Source organism: Bufo gargarizans, chromosome 5 (genome assembly GCF_014858855.1).
Source record: "Bufo gargarizans isolate SCDJY-AF-19 chromosome 5, ASM1485885v1, whole genome shotgun sequence".
Classification (NCBI taxonomy): Eukaryota; Metazoa; Chordata; class Amphibia; order Anura; family Bufonidae; genus Bufo; species Bufo gargarizans.
This window is the reverse complement of record NC_058084.1, coordinates 439738852-439761894: the sequence shown is the minus strand read 5'-3', so window position 1 is coordinate 439761894 and position 23043 is coordinate 439738852. Positions and strand designations below refer to the sequence as shown.

The 23043-nt window shown below is 45.0% G+C and overlaps 1 protein-coding gene across 2 annotated transcripts in view; it reads right to left on the bottom strand.

Annotated features, from left to right (window-relative positions):
- The window catches only part of PLXDC2 (plexin domain containing 2), a 319079-nt gene extending 298650 nt beyond the window's left edge, over positions 1-20429 (bottom strand). For both annotated transcript variants that reach the window (XM_044293433.1, XM_044293434.1), the window contains exon 1: positions 20287-20429. In XM_044293433.1, coding sequence (XP_044149368.1) covers positions 20287-20427 — 141 coding nt within the window. In that variant the 5' untranslated portion in view covers positions 20428-20429. The remainder of the gene's footprint in view (positions 1-20286) is intronic.
- Between the last annotated feature and the right edge of the window lie 2614 nt (positions 20430-23043).

Genomic DNA, 23043 nt, shown 5'->3' with positions numbered 1-23043 from the left:
CCTGCAAGTACCACCAGAGCAGTGGGAGATGGAACAGTATTATGCGGACTTATATAATCAAGTGACACCGCCTGTCTCTAACCTGATGGGGCTTATGGACTGTACACCATTGGGAGCGGTGAGTTTCGTTCCCCCTCCCCAACAACTAAGCCCGTCATCAGGAGACTTGCATTCGGTACCTCCTACTCCCCAACCAGCTCCGGAAATGAGGGACCTTATCGACTGGTCCTGGGAAGACCCACAGATGGCAGGTGGAGATGGTACTGCGGTCTCTCTACCGGCCCTACAGGGATGCTGGGCAGTTGGCCCAGATCCCCAGCGGCAGAATATTCCACCGGGAGGGGAGAGTCTCGTTCCCCCTCCCCAGCGGCAGCCTAGCCCACCAAGGGGAGACAGTAAGCCCCACAACAGTGCAGATGGGACTGTAGTCTCTGCACCTACAGCACTGGTGATAGGGACAGTCTGTCCTGGTCCCCAACAGCAAGACAACGTATTGGAAGGGGAGACAGTCGCTTTTCCTCTACAACAAGAGAGGGTGTCGCAGGGAGAGGAGCCTGTTACCTCCTCTCCCCACTGGCAGTCTACGGTTCAGGGAGAGGAGCCTGTTACCCCCTCTCCCCAGCGGCAGCCTAGCACACCAACGGGAGACAGTAAGCCCCACAACAGTGCAGATAGGACCGTAGTCTCTGTACCTGCACCACTGGAGATATGGACAGTCTGTCCTGGTCCACAACAACAGGACAATGTATTGGAAGGAGAGGCAGTCTGTCTTCCCCTGCAACAAGGGAGGGTGTCGCAGAGAGAGGAGCCTGTTACCCCTTCCCCCCAGCAACAGCTTTGTTCCACCAGGGGAGAGGGCACCCTGGTTACCTTCCCCCCAAGCCATGGATCTACAACTGGGCACAAGTGGCAGGGGGCCATAGGGACAACTACACCCTTTGAGAAAAGCCGGCTGACTATCAGAGCCCCAGACCGACGGGAGGTCTGGAGTCTGGATAGTCTCAATGGGAAAGGGGAGAAATGTGGCGGAACCCGCCTCGCCACTGGGCATTGGAGAGGACTGGCTACCCGCCTCCTACCTGCTGACTATGGCCCCTGGTAAATTTGTACGTTTGAATGCAATTTGGGCATATGGTATTTTATATTGCTGCTACTGGCCCTTTAAGGACCATCCGTGGACATGTGACTTTTGGGAACAATGGCCTTTGAGACTGTGTAGCAGATTGCAATTGGGCTGTCTTGAATATTGTGTATGTTGTTATGGGTTCGGTTGGATTGTATTGCGATGTATTGTGGGCTGTGTGTATCTTGCTCCTGCTGTGATGTTAAAGGCATTGCTGTTCTGTGCCTCTGCTCCTCCCCCTTTTCCTGTCCCTCCTCCATCTCCCATCAGCCCTTGCTATTGTCGGGCCCCACCCTTCCTTGTACCATAGACCTCCATGTGCCCTATTGTATGCAAATGAGGCTGTTGGGGGGGTTTAAAGTAGGTGTGCTATGTCTAAATAAAGGGAGTTCCTGTTTTACCCTCAAGGTGAAGTGTCGTCTCATTCTTGGGGGAGGATTTATTGCATGCTGTCCCAGTTTGACTGCTAGGAGTGTAAACCTATTCGTATGGTTTCCTATTCAACTGTCTACAGCATTCATATGCTTGAAGAAGATTTATATGCTGCTTCGGTTCGGTGATTGTGGTGTCTGCAAGAGTGCTTGGAAACCTCAGGAAAACGCTAGGAGCATCCGTCAACGGAGGTACTCAGTCGGGGTGCCAGGTGATCCGTTACACTCAGGATATCACTTGAGCAAACCGTTTTTTGCTCTATAAACCCAATTTATTAATAAATGTATCATTTTTATTAAGCACGTTAAGCTCTATTTTCCTTCTCAAATTAATTTTGGAACGTGTAGTTTATCCAAAATAATTTTCTTTAGTCTGTATTGTAACTTTTACCCAAACCATTTTTTTTCTACCCAAACATTTTTTTTTTATAAAAGACATGTAGAATAATACATTTAGAGAAAAATGTATATATAGATGTTGTTTTTAAAAAAAAAATTACAACTGAAAGTGAAAAATGTCATTTTTTGGCAAAATTGTGTTAAATTTAGATTAATAACAAAAAAAGGAAAAATGTCAGCAGCAATGAAATACCACCAAATGAAAGCTCTATTAGTGAGAAGAAAAGGAGGTAAAATTCATTTGGGTGGTAAGTTGCATGACCGAGCAATAAACGGTGAAAGTAGTGTAGTGCAGAATTGTAAAAAGTGGTCTGGTCATTAAGGGTGTTTAAGCTAGGTGGGCTGAGGTGGTTAAAGGGGGTGTCTCAAGATGTAAACTTATTTTCATTTATTTTTAGCATCTGATTGGCTGGAGTCCAACCCCTGAAAACCCCTGAATGGAGCAGTGGTCGAGCATGTCACTCTGTTCATTCTCTATGGGGCTGCTGGAGAATGCTAAAGCTACTTTCACACCAGCATTTTTTCTGGATCCGGCAGGGTTCAGCAAAAACGCTTCCGTTAATGATAATACAACCATCTGCATCCGGTTTCTCTTTGGTATGAGAACGGAACGGAATGCATTTTGGAGCAGTCCGTTCTGTTCAGTTACGTATTGGCCCTATTGACAATGAATGGGGACAAAACGGAAGCGTTTTTTCTTTTTTTGCGGTATTGAGACCCTATGATGGATCTCAATACCGTAAAATATTAATGCTAGAGTGAAAGTAGCCAAAGTACAGTGCTTGGCTATCTAGTCCCTTAGAGAAGCATGCATGCTCAACCACTGCTTCATTCATTTGGAGAACTTGGAACCACTGTTATCATGATTGGTGAAGGTCTGAGCAGTCAAACTGCCACTCGTCAGATACTTATCCCCTATCCCCCAGATAGGAGATACAGTAAATGTATATCCTGGGGCAACCCCTTTAAGAACACTATGGAGGCATTGTTTGGACACTGTATGGGACTGGAATTTGATTTATTGAACTCCGAGAACTCTGGTTCGATGGCGGCAAATTAATGAATTGGGTACAGCATTTAGGGATGAGCGAATCGACTTCGGATGCTTTATCTGAAGTCGATTCGCATAAATCTTAGTTAGAATACTGCACGGAGCCAGCTTTCCATACAGCATTAGAATGTATTGGCTCTGATGACGAGCCAAAGTCTCTTCGGGTAATAACTTTGTAAATTCATTTCTACTGTAAAAAACCTTTGTACCAAACTCGGATTTGGTTCCAAGGTCCCATTTTTATCTTATAAAGCTCTGAGCATTGGTGATTTACAGGTTACAAACTTAGATGGCACTAAACTTCACCATTTAGGTTGAGACGTAACTGTCAAGTGCAGCAAGGATTTTTACTGTTGTCTCATTCTTTCCTGTTTACTAAGTCAGATTATCAATTTGTTCAGACTGGTTAATTTAGGGAAGAGGTTTTTTTCTATTAGCTTTCCTTTATATATTTTCTGCTCTTTTGTTACTGGGCATAGTAAAAGGTCTCTGTATTTGTATCAGGATCACTGCATTCTTGCTCTAGTCTTTTGTGCCGTGTCAGTGTAATTTGGGACCTGTAGTCCTCCTGTCTTTCACTGCTGCTAGCATTGAGGTTTGCTCTTTTCCTATGAAGTCTGTAATTGTCTGTTTGATGATTTTTGTTTTTAAATTGTCACTCTTGTTGAGTTTATATGGCTGATAAGGGTCATATTATGTTGGTGTCTTTGTTTCTGTTTACTGTCATTCATTCGCTCCCGAACTGTATACCCAGGGCTGGATTAATGTAGGGGCTGATGGAGCTGCAGCTCCAGGCCCCTATCATAAAATAGGCCCATCCGCCAGCCAAAAGGCCGTCGGGAGCGGCCGGCACTAAAAGTCCTCTGTTAGTTTTTACACAGCGCAGCGTGCAGGAGGGATAACCGTGGGCACACTGAGTTCATATCCGGCGGGCCGCGGCATTACAGGAACAGCACATACTGCTCTGACGTCCTGCCGCCGGATATACGTCACAGGATATCCGGCGGCAGGACGTCAGAGCAGCTGGTGCAGTTCCTGTAATGCCGGCCCGCCAGATATGAACTCAGTGCGCCCGCGGTTATCCCTCCTGCACCACAGCAGTTTCAACCAGGCCAGCACACGGACGGTGAAGCCAAATGGAGAAGTCCGCACGGCGCATCAGGCAGAGCCCTGTGCGCAAAATCTTACAGCAGAAGGAGGGGGGAGGGAGGGAGGGCGAGAGGCGGCACAGAGGATTAGGAGGCGGCGCAGAAGTCTGGAAAGGCGGCGCTGGGCATGAACGGCGGCGGGTGCAGACGGCACCTTGCATCCATTAACATCCCCTTGGGCACCTTATTTGTTTGACTGACAGGTTAGTAAAAGCTGTTTTTTAGCTATATAAGCCTACAGATGACATTTATAAGCCCACATTAGGAATCGTGAAGACGCCCTGAACATCAGCATATTTTTAGCTGACAGGGGTGAAACCTGGTGACAGAATCCCTTTAATGTGTTATGTTATTTAGACACAGCTCTCAGCCTTCTATCTGACTGGCTAAGCATGCTGAGTGCTGTGTCCATAAATCATAACACAGCTCTATGAAAATTACTGTTTCTAGCTGCTGTTGTCCACAGTCCACAGCAGCTAGAAAACAGTAATCTTCATAGTCATGTTAAATGATCACTATAGTGTCAGGAAAACAAAGCGGTTTTCCTGACACTATAGTGCCCTGAGGGTGCCCCCACCCTCGGGGTCCCCCTCCCGTGGTCCCCCTCCATGTTGCCAAGATAGACGCCAAATGAAGGGGTAGTTGCAGGAACAAAATACTTTAATGGTATCGATAAAATATACATGTAATTAAGACACTGAGTGCAGTTCCATAAAAAGGCCCAGCAAAATCCTCAGCACCAGGCCCATGATGCTCTTAATCCGGCCCTGTGTATACCATCACCATCTCCTATCTGGTCCGCTGCCAGAATATCATCTCCTTCGTCCATTTGCCATCATCATTCAGTGTATATTTGTTTCCCTGCCAGATTTGATATGTGCTTCATAATATTATTCATATGATTATCTGGTTGTTGCACAATTTGGCCCTATTATAATTTTAGGATTATCTTAAAACTGGAAAACACAGATAGTGCCTAGGAAAGGCAACTGCTATAAATGAAGTTCAGTGAAGATCCACGGTTGTTACAGCTTCATCAATATACAGATTTTTCTTGTTTACACTTAAAGATGACCTTTCACCTCTCCTGACATGCTCGTTTTAATAACTTCATGCATTCCCCTTGTAATAACATTTCTGGAGCATCTATTCTTATGGCTCTATGTTGTACTATTCATTTATTATTTCTACTAGTTATGAATTAATTGCTAGCAGTCTGCAGTAAGGGCACAGAGGGGTGGTAACAGTATGAAAATGGCAGCACTGATTGGATAGAGCGAGTCTGTGCAGGTACACCCCCAACTGGTTACCAACCCGCTGTTCCCTTACTGCAGACTGCTAGCAATTCATTCATACATTTCTAGTAGAATTAATAAAGAAATGGCACAACATAGAGCCATTAGAATAGATGCTCCAGGATTGTTATTACATGTGGAATGCATGAAGCTATTAAAACAGAAATGCCAGGAGGGGTGAAAGGTCCTCTTTAAAGGGTTTGTCCAGAAATGTACTATCGATGGCCTATCTGTCGGACAGACCATCAATATCTGATCACCGGGGGTGCAACACTGTGCACCCGCACTGATATTCTGCATTAGCTCCAGCTCAAGTAGTGGACAGAGGTGGTTACTGCAGCAATACTCCCATTGAAGTGAATATTGCAGAATCCAGCTCCGTCCTGTGCACAGCTGACAGAGATGTGTAGTTTCAGTGCCGACTTCCGTCAGAACAGCTGATTGGTGGAGGTGAGGGGTGTTGGACCCCTGCTGTTTAGAAAGTCATCAATATTAATGTCATGGATTCACCGTGATGCGATCCCATGACAGGTTCCGCCCCTTCATGGTGGAACTGATAGCGTCAATCCATGGTCGTGGCAGCAAGCCCCATTTACATGAAGCTTAGCCTATCAGGGTACAGAAGTGTCGGGCCAATAAAATGCGGCTTTGGTGTCACATGCTCTCTGCTAGAAGAAGATTTAAACAGGTAGCTTTTGTTCTGACTTCTTTCTGTATAACTATACTAAACACTCTAGGTTTAGGTCCCTGCACTTAGCTAAGAAGGGACTGCTGTCCAGTTGTGGGCCATTACTTAGGACAGATCATGCAAGTCGGTACCTTTTATCTTTTCAAGTAAAGTAAAGGACAAGCCCTTTAAAGGATATAGTCTTATAAACTGTTAAGACTAAATATTGACAAAGACAATGATATGGCTGCCTTTTTGTAAGCAAGTTGGAACAAACATTTTTATGTCACACATTATGGCTACCTTTAGTCTTAGTGGGTCAGAGCACAGTGCAATGTGTAATGTAGTCGTTTCTGACCTTAATCACCAGCAGTTTCCATTTCTTCCATTATCTGCTCTCCTTGAAATGCATTAACCAGGCAATTAGACACAGCTTGCCTTTTAGAAACTGTAACTATTCTAAGTTCCATTAAGTTTATTTTTGTACATTAAATATACGCATTGGACTGGTATTTCATTTTCCGGTGCAGAAAGCAACATTTTTATACTCTTTGTATTGAATAAGTGTTAATGGAATCTAAGGAACCTACTGCTAATACGTGGAAACTATATTCTTCATATTGTAATGTGTAACAATTATACCGGATAATACATGGGGCATTAATTGCAGCACTTTTAGGAAAATCATTATCGTACCCAATTAGCAAATTTTATAAGGGGATGGTAGAAGTAAGTTGGTAATGGTGGAATTGCACCAGTAGTATATATACAATTATAGCGTATTTAAGTTACTAATAACTGAGATAGAAAGCATGATCTGAGTTTTTGTATTTTCCTAGCAACATCTAATGTGATTTCTATAATTACGTAGTTACAATTCCAATAACCGTGTCATGCCAACAAGTTTGCATTGCTATTATTATCCAATCTACTGACAACATGCAATACAGTAGGAAATCAGCAGATTGATATACTAATTAAAGTGAAAAGATTCAGAATAACTTGTCATTTATCCCTGCTCTTTATTTGCTTAGGAGCAGAGATTAGTAAATTTCTTGATCCTGATTCTAACAAATCCGTCAAAATATTAAATTAGGGTCGAAGTCAATATACCCCCATCAAAAGTGCTTTAAATTGGCTTGAAAATTGATGTATGACACTCTGAGGTCTCCCATTAATCATATTTCTCCTCTCTTGCCACTCTTTTACTTTCAAATTGTCTCTCTCCTTCCCTTTTAAGCTCTTTACCACAAAAACAGCAATAGTACAAAAATGATAGTGACACTGACATATATAGCTATGAGTAAATGCATGGTTGATAGTGTTAACAAAGATACTGCACTGTTGGATTTGTGCTTTTTTTAAAAATAGTGGCTTGTTCTGAACAAGTGATCCAAAAAGGAGAAATTGGGCGTCCCCTGGCTGCAACCACACTATACAAAAGTTTTGAGACTGATATAAATATTCATTTTCACAAAGTTTGCTGCTAAACTGCTTTTAGATCTTTGAGTTGTTTCTGTGATGTAGTGAAATATAATTACACGCACTTCATACGTTTCAAAGGCTTTTATCGACAATTACATGACATTTATGCAAAGAGTCAGTATTTGCAGTGTTGGCCCTTCTTTTTCAGGACCTCTGCAATTCGACTGGGCATGCTCTCAATCAACTTCTGGGCCAATTCCTGACTGATAGCAACCCATTCTTTCATAATCACTTCTTGGAGTTTGTCAGAATTAGTGGGCTTTTGTTTGTCCACCCCCCTCTTGAGGATTGACCACAAGTTCTCAATGGGATTAAGATCTGGGGAGTTTCCAGGCCATGGACCCAAAGTGTCAACATTTTGGTCCCCGAGCCACTTAGTTATCACTTTTGCCTTATGGCACGGTGCTCCATCGTGCTGGAAAATGCATTGTTCTTCACCAAACTGTTGTTGGATTGTTGGAAGAAGTTGCTGTTGGAGGGTGTTTTGGTACCATTCTTTATTCATGGCTGTGTTTTTGGGCAAAATTGTGAGTGAGCCCACTCCCTTGGATGAGAAGCAACCCCACACATGAATGGTCTCAGGATGCTTTACTGTTGGCGTGACACAGTACTGATGGTAGCGCTCACCTTTTCTTCTCCGGACAAGCCTTATTTCTGATGTCCCAAACAAACGGAAAGAGGCTTCATCGGAGAATATAACTTTGCCCCAGTTCTCAGCAGTCCATTCACCATATTTTCTGCAGAAGATCAATCTTTTTTTGGAGAGAAGTGGCTTCTTTGCTGCCCTTCTTGACACCAGGCCATCTTCCAAAAGTCTTTGCCTCACTGTGCGTGCAGATGCGCTAACACCTGCCTGCTGCCATTCCTGAGCAAGCTCTGCACTGGTGGCACTCCTATCCCGCAGCTGAATCCTCTTTAGGAGACGATCCTGGCGCTTGCTGGACTTTCTTGGACGCCCTGAAGCCTTCTTAACAAGAATTGAACCTCTTTCCTTGAAGTTCTTGATGATCCTATAAATTGTTGATTGAGGTGCAATCTTAGTAGCCACAATATCCTTGCCTGTGAAGCCATTTTTATGCAACGCAATGATGGCTGCACGCGTTTCTTTGCAGGTCACCATGGTTAACAATGGAAGAACAATGATTTTAAGCATCACCCTCCTTTTAACATGTCAAGTCTGCCATTTTAACCCAATCAGCCTGACATAATGATCTCCAGCCTTGTGCCCGTCAACATTCTCACCTGAGTTAGCAAGACGATTATTGAAATGATCTCAGCAGGTCCTTTAATGATAGCAATGAAATGCAGTGGAAAGGTTTTTTGAGATTAAGTTAATTTTCATGGCAAAGAAGGACTATGCAATTCATCTGATCACTCTTCATAACATTCTGGAGTATATACAAATTGCTATTATAAAAACTTAAGCAGCAACTTTTCCAATTTCTAATATTTATGTAATTCTCAAAACTTTTGGCCACGACTGTACACAAGTATTGACACATGATGATACGTTCTTTCACATAAGTGGCTGGGCTCACAATGGAGGCTGTGCTTCAGAGCCAGCACAGAGCCTGATATACCATACAATATGAAAATACATTGCGGGCAAGCCCTCCATCTGGAGTCCCACCCAGGGTCATTTGATACTCAGTTTCATCTTCCTGCCCTTTTACATTGCTAGTGTACTGAATTATAAAAGTAAAATGGCAGACACTGTTTTGCATGATTTGTCTGAAGCAATTTGGTGAAACTTAGGGTTCATCTGGAAGAAAATGTTTTTTGTGAAATTTGTGATGATTTCCGTTTGTTTAGAAACAATTCACTCACTGATTGGTAGCCTTCCCTGTATAACCATACATATAGCAATAGCTGTGAATACATTTTTAGGACTACCCACATAGAAAGAGAAGAAATCAAAAAGTTACAAGTTGCACTGACTCTTTTACCTCAAAAATATATTTCAATCTGCTCAGCTCTTCCTGCTCTATAACATGCTGCTTACAGATGAGAATGCATGTTCAACATAACAGGCTGCCTATAACTGTGATATTTCTAGCAATAATGTCCATAAAATATAGGTCTCTCACTGTAGTTACAAAAGTATTCAAAGATAGTACAAATCAGAGACTCTATGAGAAATATCGGACAAATATTCAAGCCCCTTTGGGCAACCTCCTGCCCAAATATTTAACCTCTGTGCACTATCCATGGGAATACTACTCAAAACAGATGAAACTGATGAGAAAGGGACCCTTTTTGGATTCAATTGCTTGGACACCTAACGGCAATACCACCTGTAATGCCCTAATGCTGGCCTAGTGGTAACAGAATAGTACTACTGCCCCTTCACCCATACTCCTTTTCTAAAATAAAAATAAAATCCTTGAAAAACAGCTCACCCTCATGATACTATTTATCACCAACATGTTTCCAATACTAGGAAACAAGGACCTTTGTTGACCCTGTATTTCCTTGTCCTTCCCATGTGCCCTCAACTTACCTTTCATCTGAATGGGACTTGCACAAATCCATACATATGCTTCTAAAACAACATCATTTACATGGAACAGAATTTTCTATTTTGCATCAAACTGCCACATCTGAAGAAGTTCTCTAAGGCAGCTAACTGGAGCTGAGTAGAGTTGAGCGAACACCTGGATGTTCGGGTTCGAGAAGTTCGGCCGAACATCCCGGAAATGTTCGGGTTCGGGATCCGAACCCGATCCGAACTTCGTCCCGAACCCGAACCCCATTGAAGTCAATGGGGACCCGAACTTTTCGGCACTAAAACGGCTGTAAAACAGCCCAGGAAAGGGCTAGAGGGCTGCAAAAGGCAGCAACATGTAGGTAAATCCCCTGCAAACAAATGTGGATAGGGAAATTAATAAAAATAAAAATTAAATAAATAAAAATTAACCAAAATCAATTGGAGAGAGGTTCCATAGCAGAGAATCTGGCTTCCCGTCACCCACCACTGGAACAGTCCATTCTCAGATATTTAGGCCCCGGCACCCAGGCAGAGGAGAGAGGTCCCGTAACAGACAATCTGGCTTCATGTCAGCAGAGAATCAGTCTTCATGTCATAGCAGAGAATCAGGCTTCACGTCACCCACCACTGTAAGAGTCCATTTTCATAAATTTAGGCCCAGCACCCAGGCAGAGGAGAGAGGTCCCGTAACAGAGGATCTGGCTTCATGTCAGCAGAGAATCAGTCTGCATGTCATAGCAGAGAATCAGGCTTCACGTCAGCCACCACTGCAACAGTCCATTGTCATAAATTTAGGCCCAGCACCCAGGCAGAGGAGAGAGGTCCCGTAACAGAGGATCTGGCTTCATGTCAGCAGAGAATCAGTCTGCATGTCATAGCAGAGAATCAGGCTTCACGTCAGCCACCACTGCAACAGTCCATTGTCATAAATTTAGGCCCAGCACCCAGGCAGAGGAGAGAGGTCCCGTAACAGACAATCTGGCTTCATGTCAGCAGAGAATTAGTCTGCATGTCATAGCAGAGAATGAGGCTTCACGTCAGCCACCACTGCAACAGTCCATTGGCATATATTTAGGCCTAGCACACAGGCAGAGGAGAGAGGTCCCGTAACAGACAATCTGGCTTCATGTCAGCAGAGAATCAGTCTGCATGTCATAGCAGAGAATGAGGCTTCACGTCACCCACCACTGCAACAGTCCATTGGCATATATTTAGGCCTAGCACACAGGCAGAGCAGAGAGGTCCCGTAACAGACAATCTGGCTTCATGACAGCAGAGAATCAGTCTGCATGTCATAGCAGAGAATGAGGCTTCACGTCACCCACCACTGCAACAGTCCATTGGCATATATTTAGGCCTAGCACACAGGCAGAGCAGAGAGGTCCCGTAACAGACGATCTGGCTTCATGTCAGCAGAGAATCAGTCTGCATGTCATAGCAGAGAATGAGGCTTCACGTCAGCCACCACTGCAACAGTCCATTGGCATATATTTAGGCCTAGCACACAGGCAGAGGAGAGAGGTCCCGTAACAGACAATCTGGCTTCATGTCAGCAGAGAATCAGTCTGCATGTCATAGCAGAGAATGAGGCTTCACGTCACCCACCACTGCAACAGTCCATTGGCATATATTTAGGCCTAGCACACAGGCAGAGCAGAGAGGTCCCGTAACAGACAATCTGGCTTCATGACAGCAGAGAATCAGTCTGCATGTCATAGCAGAGAATGAGGCTTCACGTCACCCACCACTGCAACAGTCCATTGGCATATATTTAGGCCTAGCACACCGGCAGAGCAGAGAGGTCCCGTAACAGACAATCTGGCTTCATGTCAGCAGAGAATCAGTCTGCATGTCATAGCAGAGAATGAGGCTTCACGTCACCCACCACTGCAACAGTCCATTGGCATATATTTAGGCCTAGCACACAGGCAGAGCAGAGAGGTCCCGTAACAGACAATCTGGCTTCATGACAGCAGAGAATCAGTCTGCATGTCATAGCAGAGAATGAGGCTTCACGTCACCCACCACTGCAACAGTCCATTGGCATATATTTAGGCCTAGCACACAGGCAGAGCAGAGAGGTCCCGTAACAGACAATCTGGCTTCATGTCAGCAGAGAATCAGTCTGCATGTCATAGCAGAGAATGAGGCTTCACGTCACCCACCACTGCAACAGTCCATTGGCATATATTTAGGCCTAGCACACAGGCAGAGCAGAGAGGTCCCGTAACAGACGATCTGGCTTCATGTCAGCAGAGAATCAGTCTGCATGTCATAGCAGAGAATGAGGCTTCACGTCACCCACCACTGCAACAGTCCATTGGCATATATTTAGGCCTAGCACACAGGCAGAGCAGAGAGGTCCCGTAACAGACGATCTGGCTTCATGTCAGCAGAGAATCAGTCTGCATGTCATAGCAGAGAATGAGGCTTCACGTCACCCACCACTGCAACAGTCCATTGGCATATATTTAGGCCTAGCACACAGGCAGAGCAGAGAGGTCCCGTAACAGACAATCTGGCTTCATGTCAGCAGAGAATCAGTCTGCATGTCATAGCAGAGAATCAGGCTTCACGTCAGCCACCACTGCAACAGTCCATTGTCATAAATTTAGGCCCAGCACCCAGGCAGAGGAGAGAGGTCCCGTAACAGACAATCTGGCTTCAAGTCAGCAGAGAATTAGTCTGCATGTCATAGCAGAGAATCAGGCTTCATGTCAGCCACCACTGCAACAGTCCATTGGCATATATTTAGGCCTAGCACACAGGCAGAGGAGAGGTTCATTCAACTTTGGGTAGCCTCGCAATATAATGGTAAAATGAAAATAAAAATAGGATTGAATGAGGAAGTGCCCTGGAGTCCAATAATATATGGTTATGGGGAGGTAGTTAATGTCTAATCTGGACAAGGGACGGACAGGTCCTGTGGGATCCATGCCTGGTTCATTTTTATGAACGTCAGCTTGTCCACATTGGCTGTAGACAGGCGGCTGCGTTTGTCTGTAATGACGCCCCCTGCCGTGCTGAATACACGTTCAGACAAAACGCTGGCTGCCGGGCAGGCCAGCACCTCCAAGGCATAAAAGGCTAGCTCTGGCCACGTGGACAATTTAGAGACCCAGAAGTTGAATGGGGCCGAACCATCAGTCAGTACGTGGAGGGGTGTGCACACGTACTGTTCCACCATGTTAGTGAAATGTTGCCTCCTGCTAACACGTTGCGTATCAGGTGGTGGTGCAGTTAGCTGTGGCGTGTTGACAAAAGTTTTCCACATCTCTGCCATGCTAACCCTGCCCTCAGAGGAGCTGGCCGTGACACAGCTGCCTTGGCGACCTCTTGCTCCTCCTCTGCCTTGGCCTTGGGCTTCCACTTGTTCCCCTGTGACATTTGGGAATGCTCTCAGTAGCGCGTCTACCAACGTGCGCTTGTACTCGCGCATCTTCCTATCACGCTCCAGTGCAGGAAGTAAGGTGGGCACATTGTCTTTGTAGCGTGGATCCAGCAGGGTGGCAACCCAGTAGTCCGCACAGGTTAAAATGTGGGCAACTCTGCTGTCGTTGCGCAGGCACTGCAGCATGTAGTCGCTCATGTGTGCCAGGCTGCCCAGGGGTAAGGACAAGCTGTCCTCTGTGGGAGGCGTATCGTCATCGTCCTGCCTTTCCCCCCAGCCACGCACCAGTGATGGACCCGAGCTGCGTTGGGTGCCACCCCGCTGTGACCATGCTTCATCCTCATCCTCCTCCACCTCCTCCTCATCCTCGTCCTCCTCGTCCTCCAGTAGTGGGCCCTGGCTGGCCACATTTGTACCTGGCCTCTGCTGTTGCCAAAAACCTCCCTCTGAGTCACTTCGAAGAGACTGGCCTGAAAGTGCTAAAAATGACCCCTCTTCCTCCTCCTCCTCCTCCTCCTCCTCCTCCTGGGCCACCTCCTCTTCCATCATCGCCCTAAGTGTTTTCTCAAGGAGACATAGAAGTGGTATTGTAACGCTGATAACGGTGTCATCGCCACTGGCCATGTTGGTGGAGTACTCGAAACAGCGCAACAGGGCACACAGGTCTCGCATGGAGGCCCAGTCATTGGTGGTGAAGTGGTGCTGTTCTGTAGTGCGACTGACCCGTGCGTGCTGCAGCTGAAACTCCACTATGGCCTGCTGCTGCTCGCACAGTCTGTCCAGCATGTGCAAGGTGGAGTTCCACCTGGTGGGCACGTCGCATATGAGGCGGTGAGCGGGAAGGCCGAAGTTACGCTGTAGCGCAGACAGGCGAGCAGCAGCAGGATGTGAACGCCGGAAGCGCGAACAGACGGCCCGCACTTTATGCAGCAGCTCTGACATGTCGGGGTAGTTGTGAATGAACTTCTGCACCACCAAATTCAGCACATGCGCCAAGCAAGGGATGTGCGTCAAATTGGCTAGTCCCAGAGCTGCAACGAGATTTCGCCCATTATCACACACCACCAGGCCGGGCTTGAGGCTCACCGGCAGCAACCACTCGTCGGTCTGTTGTTCAATACCCCGCCACAACTCCTGTGCGGTGTGGGGCCTGTCCCCCAAACATATGAGTTTCAGAATGGCCTGCTGACGTTTACCCCGGGCTGTGCTGAAGTTGGTGGTGAAGGTGTGTGGCTGACTGGATGAGCAGGTGGAAGAAGAGGAGGAGGAAGCCGAGAAGGAGGAGGTGGCAACAGGAGGCAAAGAATGTTGCCCTGCGATCCTTGGCGGCGGAAGGACGTGCGCCAAACAGCTCTCCGCCTGGGGCCCAGCTGCCACTACATTTACCCAGTGTGCAGTTAGGGAGATATAGCGTCCCTGGCCGTGCTTACTGGTCCACGTATCTGTGGTTAGGTGGACCTTGCTACAGATGGCGTTGCGCAGTGCACACTTGATTTTATCGGATACTTGGTTGTGCAGGGAAGGCACGGCTCTCTTGGAGAAGTAGTGCCGGCTGGGAACAACATACTGTGGGACAGCAAGCGACATGAGCTGTTTGAAGCTGTCTGTGTCCACCAGCCTAAATGACAGCATTTCATAGGCCAGTAGTTTAGAAATGCTGGCATTCAGGGCCAGGGATCGAGGGTGGCTAGGTGGGAATTTACGCTTTCTATCAAATGTTTGTGAGATGGAGAGCTGAACGCTGGCGTGTGACATGGTTGAGACGCTTGGTGACGGAGGTGGTGGTGGTGGTGTTGGTGGTACATCCCCTGTTTGCTGGGCGGCAGGTGCCAACGTTCCTCCAGAGGTGGAGGAAGAGGCCGAGGCGGCAGCAGCAGAATAGGCCGAGGCGGCAGCAGCAGAAGAGGTAGCAGGGGGAGCCTGAGTGACTTCCTTGGTTTTAAGGTGTTTACTCCACTGCAGTTCATGCTTTGCATGCAGGTGCCTGGTCATGCAGGTTGTGCTCAGGTTCAGAACGTTAATGCCTCGCTTCAGGCTCTGATGGCACAGCGTGCAAACCACTCGGGTCTTGTCGTCAGCACATTGTTTGAAGAAGTGCCATGCCAGGGAACTCCTTGAAGCTGCCTTTGGGGTGCTCGGTCCCAGATGGCGGCGGTCAGTAGCAGGCGGAGTCTCTTGGCGGCGGGTGTTCTGCTTTTGCCCACTGCTCCCTCTTTTGCTACGCTGTTGGCTCGGTCTCACCACTGCCTCTTCCTCCGAACTGTGAAAGTCAGTGGCACGACCTTCATTCCATGTGGGGTCTAGGACCTCATCGTCCCCTGCATCGTCTTCCACCCAGTCTTGATCCCTGACCTCCTGTTCAGTCTGCACACTGCAGAAAGACGCAGCAGTTGGCACCTGTGTTTCGTCATCATCAGAGACATGCTGAGGTGGTATTCCCATGTCCTCATCATCAGGAAACATAAGTGGTTGTGCGTCAGTGCATTCTATGTCTTTCACCGCTGGGGAAGGGCTAGGTGGATGCCCTTGGGAAACCCTGCCAGCGGAGTCTTCAAACAGCATAAGAGACTGCTGCATAACTTGAGGCTGAGACAGTTTCCCTGGTATGCATGGGGGTGATGTGACAGACTGATGGGGTTGGTTTTCAGGCGCCATCTGTGCGCTTTCTGCAGAAGACTGGGTGGGAGATAATGTGAACGTGCTGGATCCACTGTCGGCCACCCAATTGACTAATGCCTGTACCTGCTCAGGCCTTACCATCCTTAGAACGGCATTGGGCCCCACCATATATCGCTGTAAATTCTGGCGGCTACTGGGACCTGAGGTAGTTGGTACACTAGGACGTGTGGATGTGGCAGAACGGCCACGTCCTCTCCCAGCACCAGAGGGTCCACTAACACCACCACGACCATGTCCACGTCCGCGTCCCTTACTAGATGTTTTTCTCATTGTTATGGTTCACCACAACAACAAATATATTATTTGGCCCAATGTATTGTATTCAAATTCAGCGGGATATAAATTTGAGGCCTAGTATTTAGGCGCTGGGTGACCGGTATGGATTTAGTGACAGAATTAGACTTGGAAATGCACAGAAGCGTGTGTGTGTGAAGTTATTCTGAATGACCCAATGTGCACCTTGAATATTATATACCCTTTTAGGGATAGATTTTAAATAGCTCTGATATAGCAGAAACCACTAAATTATGAAATTGTTAAATTGGGAATTGTATTTAAACCCAGAACAAAAAATGTGCTTTGACGGACACTAAATAACTTTCCCAGCCACAACAGGACAGCGTTAACGAGAGATTTAGCAGGATATAAATTTGAGGCCTAGTATTTAGGCGCTGGGTGACAGGTATGGGTTTAGTGACAGAATTAGACTTAGAAATACACAGTAGCGGGTGTGTGTGAAGTTATTCTGAATGACCCAATGTGCACCTTGAATATTATATACCCTTTTAGGGATAGATTTCAAATAGCTCTGATATAGCAGAAACCACTAAATTATGAAATTGCTAAATTGGGAATTGTATTTCAACCCAGAACAAAAAATGTGCTTTGACGGACACTAAATAACTTTCCCAGCCACAACAGGACAGCGTTAACGAGAGATTTAGCAGGATATACATTTGAGGCCTAGTATTTAGGCGCTGGGTGACAGGTATGGGTTTAGTGACAGAATTAGACTTGGAAATACACAGTAGCGGGTGTGTGTGAAGTTATTCTGAATGACCCAATGTGCACCTTGAATATTATATACCCTTTTAGGGATAGATTTCAAATAGCTCTGACATAGCAGAAACCACTAAATTATGAAATTGTTAAATTGGGAATTGTATTTAAACCCAGAACAAAAAATGTGCTTTGACGGACACTAAATAACTTTCCCAGCCACAACAGGACAGCGTTAACGAGAGATTTAGCAGGATATAAATTTGAGGCCTAGTATTTAGGCGCTGGGTGACAGGTATGGGTTTAGTGACAGAATTAGACTTAGAAATACACAGTAGCGGGTGTGTGTGAAGTTATTCTGAATGACCCTATGTGCACCTTGAATATTATATACCCTTTTAGGGATAGATTTCAAATAGCTCTGATATAGCAGAAACCACTAAATTATGAAATTGCTAAATTGGGAATTGTATTTCAACCCAGAACAAAAAATGTGCTTTGACGGACACTAAATAACTTTCCCAGCCACAACAGGACAGCGTTAACGAGAGATTTAGCAGGATATAAATTTGAGGCCTAGTATTTAGGCGCTGGGTGACAGGTATGGGTTTAGTGACAGAATTAGACTTGGAAATACACAGTAGCGGGTGTGTGTGAAGTTATTCTGAATGACCCAATGTGCACCTTGAATATTATATACCCTTTTAGGGATAGATTTCAAATAGCTCTGATATAGCAGAAACCACTAAATTATGAAATTGTTAAATTGTATTTAAACCCAGAACAAAAAATGTGCTTTGACGGACACTAAATAACTTTCCCAGCCACAACAGGACAGCGTTAACAAGAGATTTAGCAGGATATAAATTTGAGGCCTAGTATTTAGGCGCTGGGTGACAGGTATGGGTTTAGTGACAGAATTAGACTTAGAAATACACAGTAGCGGGTGTGTGTGAAGTTATTCTGAATGACCCAATGTGCACCTTGAATATTATATACCCTTTTAGGGATAGATTTCAAATAGATCTGATATAGCAGAAACCACTAAATTATGAAATTGCTAAATTGGGAATTGTATTTCAACCCAGAACAAAAAATGTGCTTTGACGGACACTAAATAACTTTCCCAGCCACAACAGGACAGCGGTAACGAGAGATTTAGCAGGATATAAATTTGAGGCCTAGTATTTAGGCGCTGGGTGACAGGTATGGGTTTAGTGACAGAATTAGACTTGGAAATACACAGTAGCGGGTGTGTGTGAAGTTATTCTGAATGACCCAATGTGCACCTTGAATATTATATACCCTTTTAGGGATAGATTTCAAATAGCTCTGATATAGCAGAAACCACTAAATTATGAAATTGTTAAATTGGGAATTGTATTTAAACCCAGAACAAAAAATGTGCTTTGACGGACACTAAATAACTTTCCCAGCCACAACAGGACAGCGGTAACGAGAGATTTAGCAGGATATAAATTTGAGGCCTAGTATTTAGGCGCTGGGTGACAGGTATGGGTTTAGTGACAGAATTAGACTTGGAAATACACAGTAGCGGGTGTGTGTGAAGTTATTCTGAATGACCCAATGTGCACCTTGAATATTATATACCCTTTTAGGGATAGATTTCAAATAGCTCTGATATAGCAGGAACCACTAAATTATGAAATTGCTAAATTGGGAATTGTACTTCAACCCAGAACAAAAAATGTGCTTTGACGGACACTAAATAACTTTCCCAGCCACAACAGGACAGCGGTAACGAGAGATTTAGCGGGATATAAATTTGAGGCCTAGTATTTAGGCGCTGGGTGACCGGTATGGATTTAGTGACAGAATTAGACTGGGATATGGCCAAAAAATAACCACACTATTGCTGGTTAAATGCACTTGGTGACGGGCGCAGCTTGCCCCTGATTTAGTATATGGCCAAAAAATGAACAGACTATTGCTGGTTAAATGCACTTGGTGTCACAGCTTGACGCACCACACTACTGAGGGTTAAATGCACTTGGTGACGGGCGCAGCTTGCCCCTGATGTAGTATATGGCCAAAAAATGAACAGACTATTGCTGGTTAAATGCACTTGGTGTGACAGCTTCACCCTGATGTAGGCTTTAGCCAAAAAACAACCACACCATTGAGGGTTAAATGCACTTGGTGACAGGCGCAGCTTGCCCCTGATTTAGTATATGGCCAAAAAAATGAACAGACTATTGCTGGTTAAATGCACTTGGTGTGACAGCTTCACCCTGATGTAGGCTTTAGCCAAAAAACAACCACACCATTGAGGGTTAAATGCACTTGGTCGCAGCTTGGATGCACTTGGTCGCAGCACCGCACAAGACACAAAATGGCCGCCGATCACCCCAGAAAAAAGTGACTGACAAACGGTCTGGGCAGCCTAAAAACAGTGAGTGAGCATTTGAATTTCAGCAGCTCAATGATGCACAGCTGCAGATCGATCGATTAATCAAGTGAAGTCCTTTGGAGGAGTTAATCTGCCTAATCTCGCCCTACTGTCGCATCCGCAACCTCTCCCTACGCTAATCAGAGCAGAGTGACGGGCGGCGCTATGTGACTCCAGCTTAAATAGAGGCTGGGTCACATGGTGCTCTGGCCAATCACAGCCATGCCAATAGTAGGCATGGCTGTGACGGCCTCTTGGGGCAAGTAGTATGACGCTTGTTGATTGGCTGCTTTGCAGCCTTTCAAAAAGCGCCAAGAAAGCGTCACAAAAGCGCCAAGAAAGCGACGAACACCGAACCCGAACCCGGACTTTTACGAAAATGTCCGGGTTCGGGTCCGTGTCACGGACACCCCAAAATTCGGTACGAACCCGAACTATACAGTTCGAGTTCGCTCATCCCTAGAGCTGAGGCAACCCCAGAGTGGACAATTTAAACTGCCGCTATGGTGAAAAGCTATTTTACTATGAAAACCAGTTGCGGTCCCAGATCGCAGACTTGCCAAATGTGATTTTCTAACATGTATCCATTTCATATGAGTAGATCATTTTGACTGGATTTATCTTTCAACAATAGTTTACTAAACAAATTGGGATGTGCCAATTAATGGGCAACCGATGACAATACAAGAGTTCCGGTATAATGAACTTGAATGTACTTACAGCAGCTTGTCGATGAGTATTTGAGAGAATCCCATGAATCTTTACTTTTTCTTTTTCCATCTGATCGATATTGACCCATAAATCCCGACTAGCAGAATCCAATGGTCCAAAAATTCTTGACATATAATACTTGTGATCCATATCTTCCTGTAACACAGAAAATATTTATTTTATTAAGTGTTTTTTGTTATACCAAATTAAAAAAATATGACAAATATATAAATAAATCTAAATATACAGACGTGGACAAAATTGTTGGTACCCTTTGGTCAATGAAAGAAAAAGTCACAATGGTCACAGAAATAACTTTAATCTGACAAAAGTAATAATAAATTAAAATTCTATAAATGTTAACCAATGAAAGTCAGACATTGTTTTTCAACCATGCTTCAACAGAATTATGTAAAAAAATAAACTCATGAAACAGGCATGGACAAAAATGATGGTACCCCTAACTTAATATTTTGTTGCGCAACCTTTTGAGGCAATCACTGCAATCAAACGCTTCCTGTAACTGTCAATGAGACATCTGCACCTCTCAGCAGGTATTTTGGCCCACTCCTCATGAGCAAACTGCTCCAGTTGTGTCCGGTTTGAAGGGTGCCTTTTCCAGACTGCATGTTTCAGCTCCTTCCAAAGATGCTCAATAGGATTGAGGTCAGGGCTCATAGAAGGCCACTTTAGAATAGTCCAATTTTTTCCTCTTAGCCATTCTTGGGTGTTTTTAGCGGTGTGTTTTGGGTCATTGTCCTGTTGCAAGACCCATGACCTGCGACTGAGACCAAGCTTTCTGACACTGGCTAGTACATTTCTCTCTAGAATTCCTTGATAGTCTTGAGATTTCATTGTACCCTGCACAGATTCAAGACACCCTGTGCCAGACGCAGCAAAGCAGCCCCAGAACATAACAGAGCCTCCTCCATGTTTCACAGTAGGGACAGTGTTCTTTTCTTGATATGCTTCATTTTTTCGTCTGTGAACATACAGCTGATGTGCCTTGGCAAAAACTTCGATTTTTGTCTCATCTGTCCACAGGACATTCTCCCAGAAGCTTTGTGGCTTGTCAACATGTAGTTTGGCATATTCCAGTCTTGCTTTTTTATGATTCGTTTTCAACAATGGTGTCCTCCTTGGTCGTCTCCCATGTAGTCCACTTTGGCTCAAACAACGACGGATGGTGCGATCTGACACTGATGTTCCTTGAGCATGAAGTTCACCTTGAATCTCTTTAGAAGTCTTTCTAGGCTCTTTTGTTACCATTCGGATTATCCGTCTCTTAGATTTGTCATCAATTTTCCTCCTGCGGCCACGTCCAGGGAGGTTGGCTACAGTCCCATGGATCTTAAACTTATGAATAATATGTGCAACTGTACTCACAGGAACATCTAGTTGCTTGGAGATGGTCTTATAGCCTTTACCTTTAACATGCTTGTCTATAATTTTCTTTCTGATCTCTTGAGACAGCTCTTTCCTTTGCTTCCTCTGGTCCATGTCGAGTGTGGTACACACCATATCACCAAACAACACAGTGATTACCTGGAGCCATATATATAGGCCCAATGGCTGATTACAAGGTTGTAGACACCTGTGATGCTAATTAGTGGACACACCTTGAATTAACATGTCCCTTTGGTCACATTATGTTCTGTGTTTTCTAGGGGTACCATCATTTTTGTCCATGCCTGTTTCATGAGTTTATTTTTTTACATAATTCTGTTGAAGCATGGTTGAAAAACAATGTCTGACTTTCATTGGTTAACATTTATAGAATTTTAATTTATTATTACTTTTGTCAGATTAAAGTTATTTCTGTGACCATTGTGACTTTTTCTTTCATTGACCAAAGGGTACCAACAATTTTGTCCACGTCTGTATTTACCACAACGTCATATTAATGTATAAATATAATTATATAGATCTAATAAACAAAATGTCCAGCTCACCATGTATCCTTTATCCTCCATGCATGGAACAAACCAGGTAAGTTTTCAAGATATAAACAGCGGAAAAAAGTTCCAACGCTAATAAGGATTCTGTTGCTTTGTCTTTATTTTCGGTAACAAATTACATCATGTGGACACCATCTCACACTCCCGCACATTGACACGTTTCAAACTATACCGTTCTTAGTGGTAACTTAGTGCACTGCCTGACCCTCGGGTTTAAATAGATCCATTCTCCCTGGAAAAGGAGGGGGAGGGGAACCACCACCCCCAGGGCGAGGCAAAACACTTAGACTGGGTTCAGACCTGAGCGTTCTGAAACGAGCGCTCTGTATGCGCGATTGTACGGGCGTTTACAATCGCGCATACAGAGACAGGCGTGCGCACATTGTCGCGCGTTCCCGAATATCTATGTGCGGGAACGCGCGACAAACGCCCAAAAAAAAGCTCAAGCACTTGTTTGAGCGTCGGGCGTTTTACAGCGCGATCGTACGCGCTGTAAAATGCCCAGGTGAGAACCATTCCCATAGGGAATCATTGGTTCTTGCCTGTTGTGCGTTTTACAGCGCGTAGGAACGCGCTGTAAAACGCTCAGGTGTGAACCCAGCCTAACTCTGTACTGTGCTACACCCATTATCTACATTTGACATCATATTAAAAAACAACACCTATAAATCCCACAAAAATTCGAAATATGAGGTACAAAATGCAAAAACACCTATCTAGGACAAGGTCACATCATAAGATCACTTCATACATTCCAGATCGGAACCTTGATCATGTGCAGTTTTGCCTAGAAAAAAAAAATTGCATA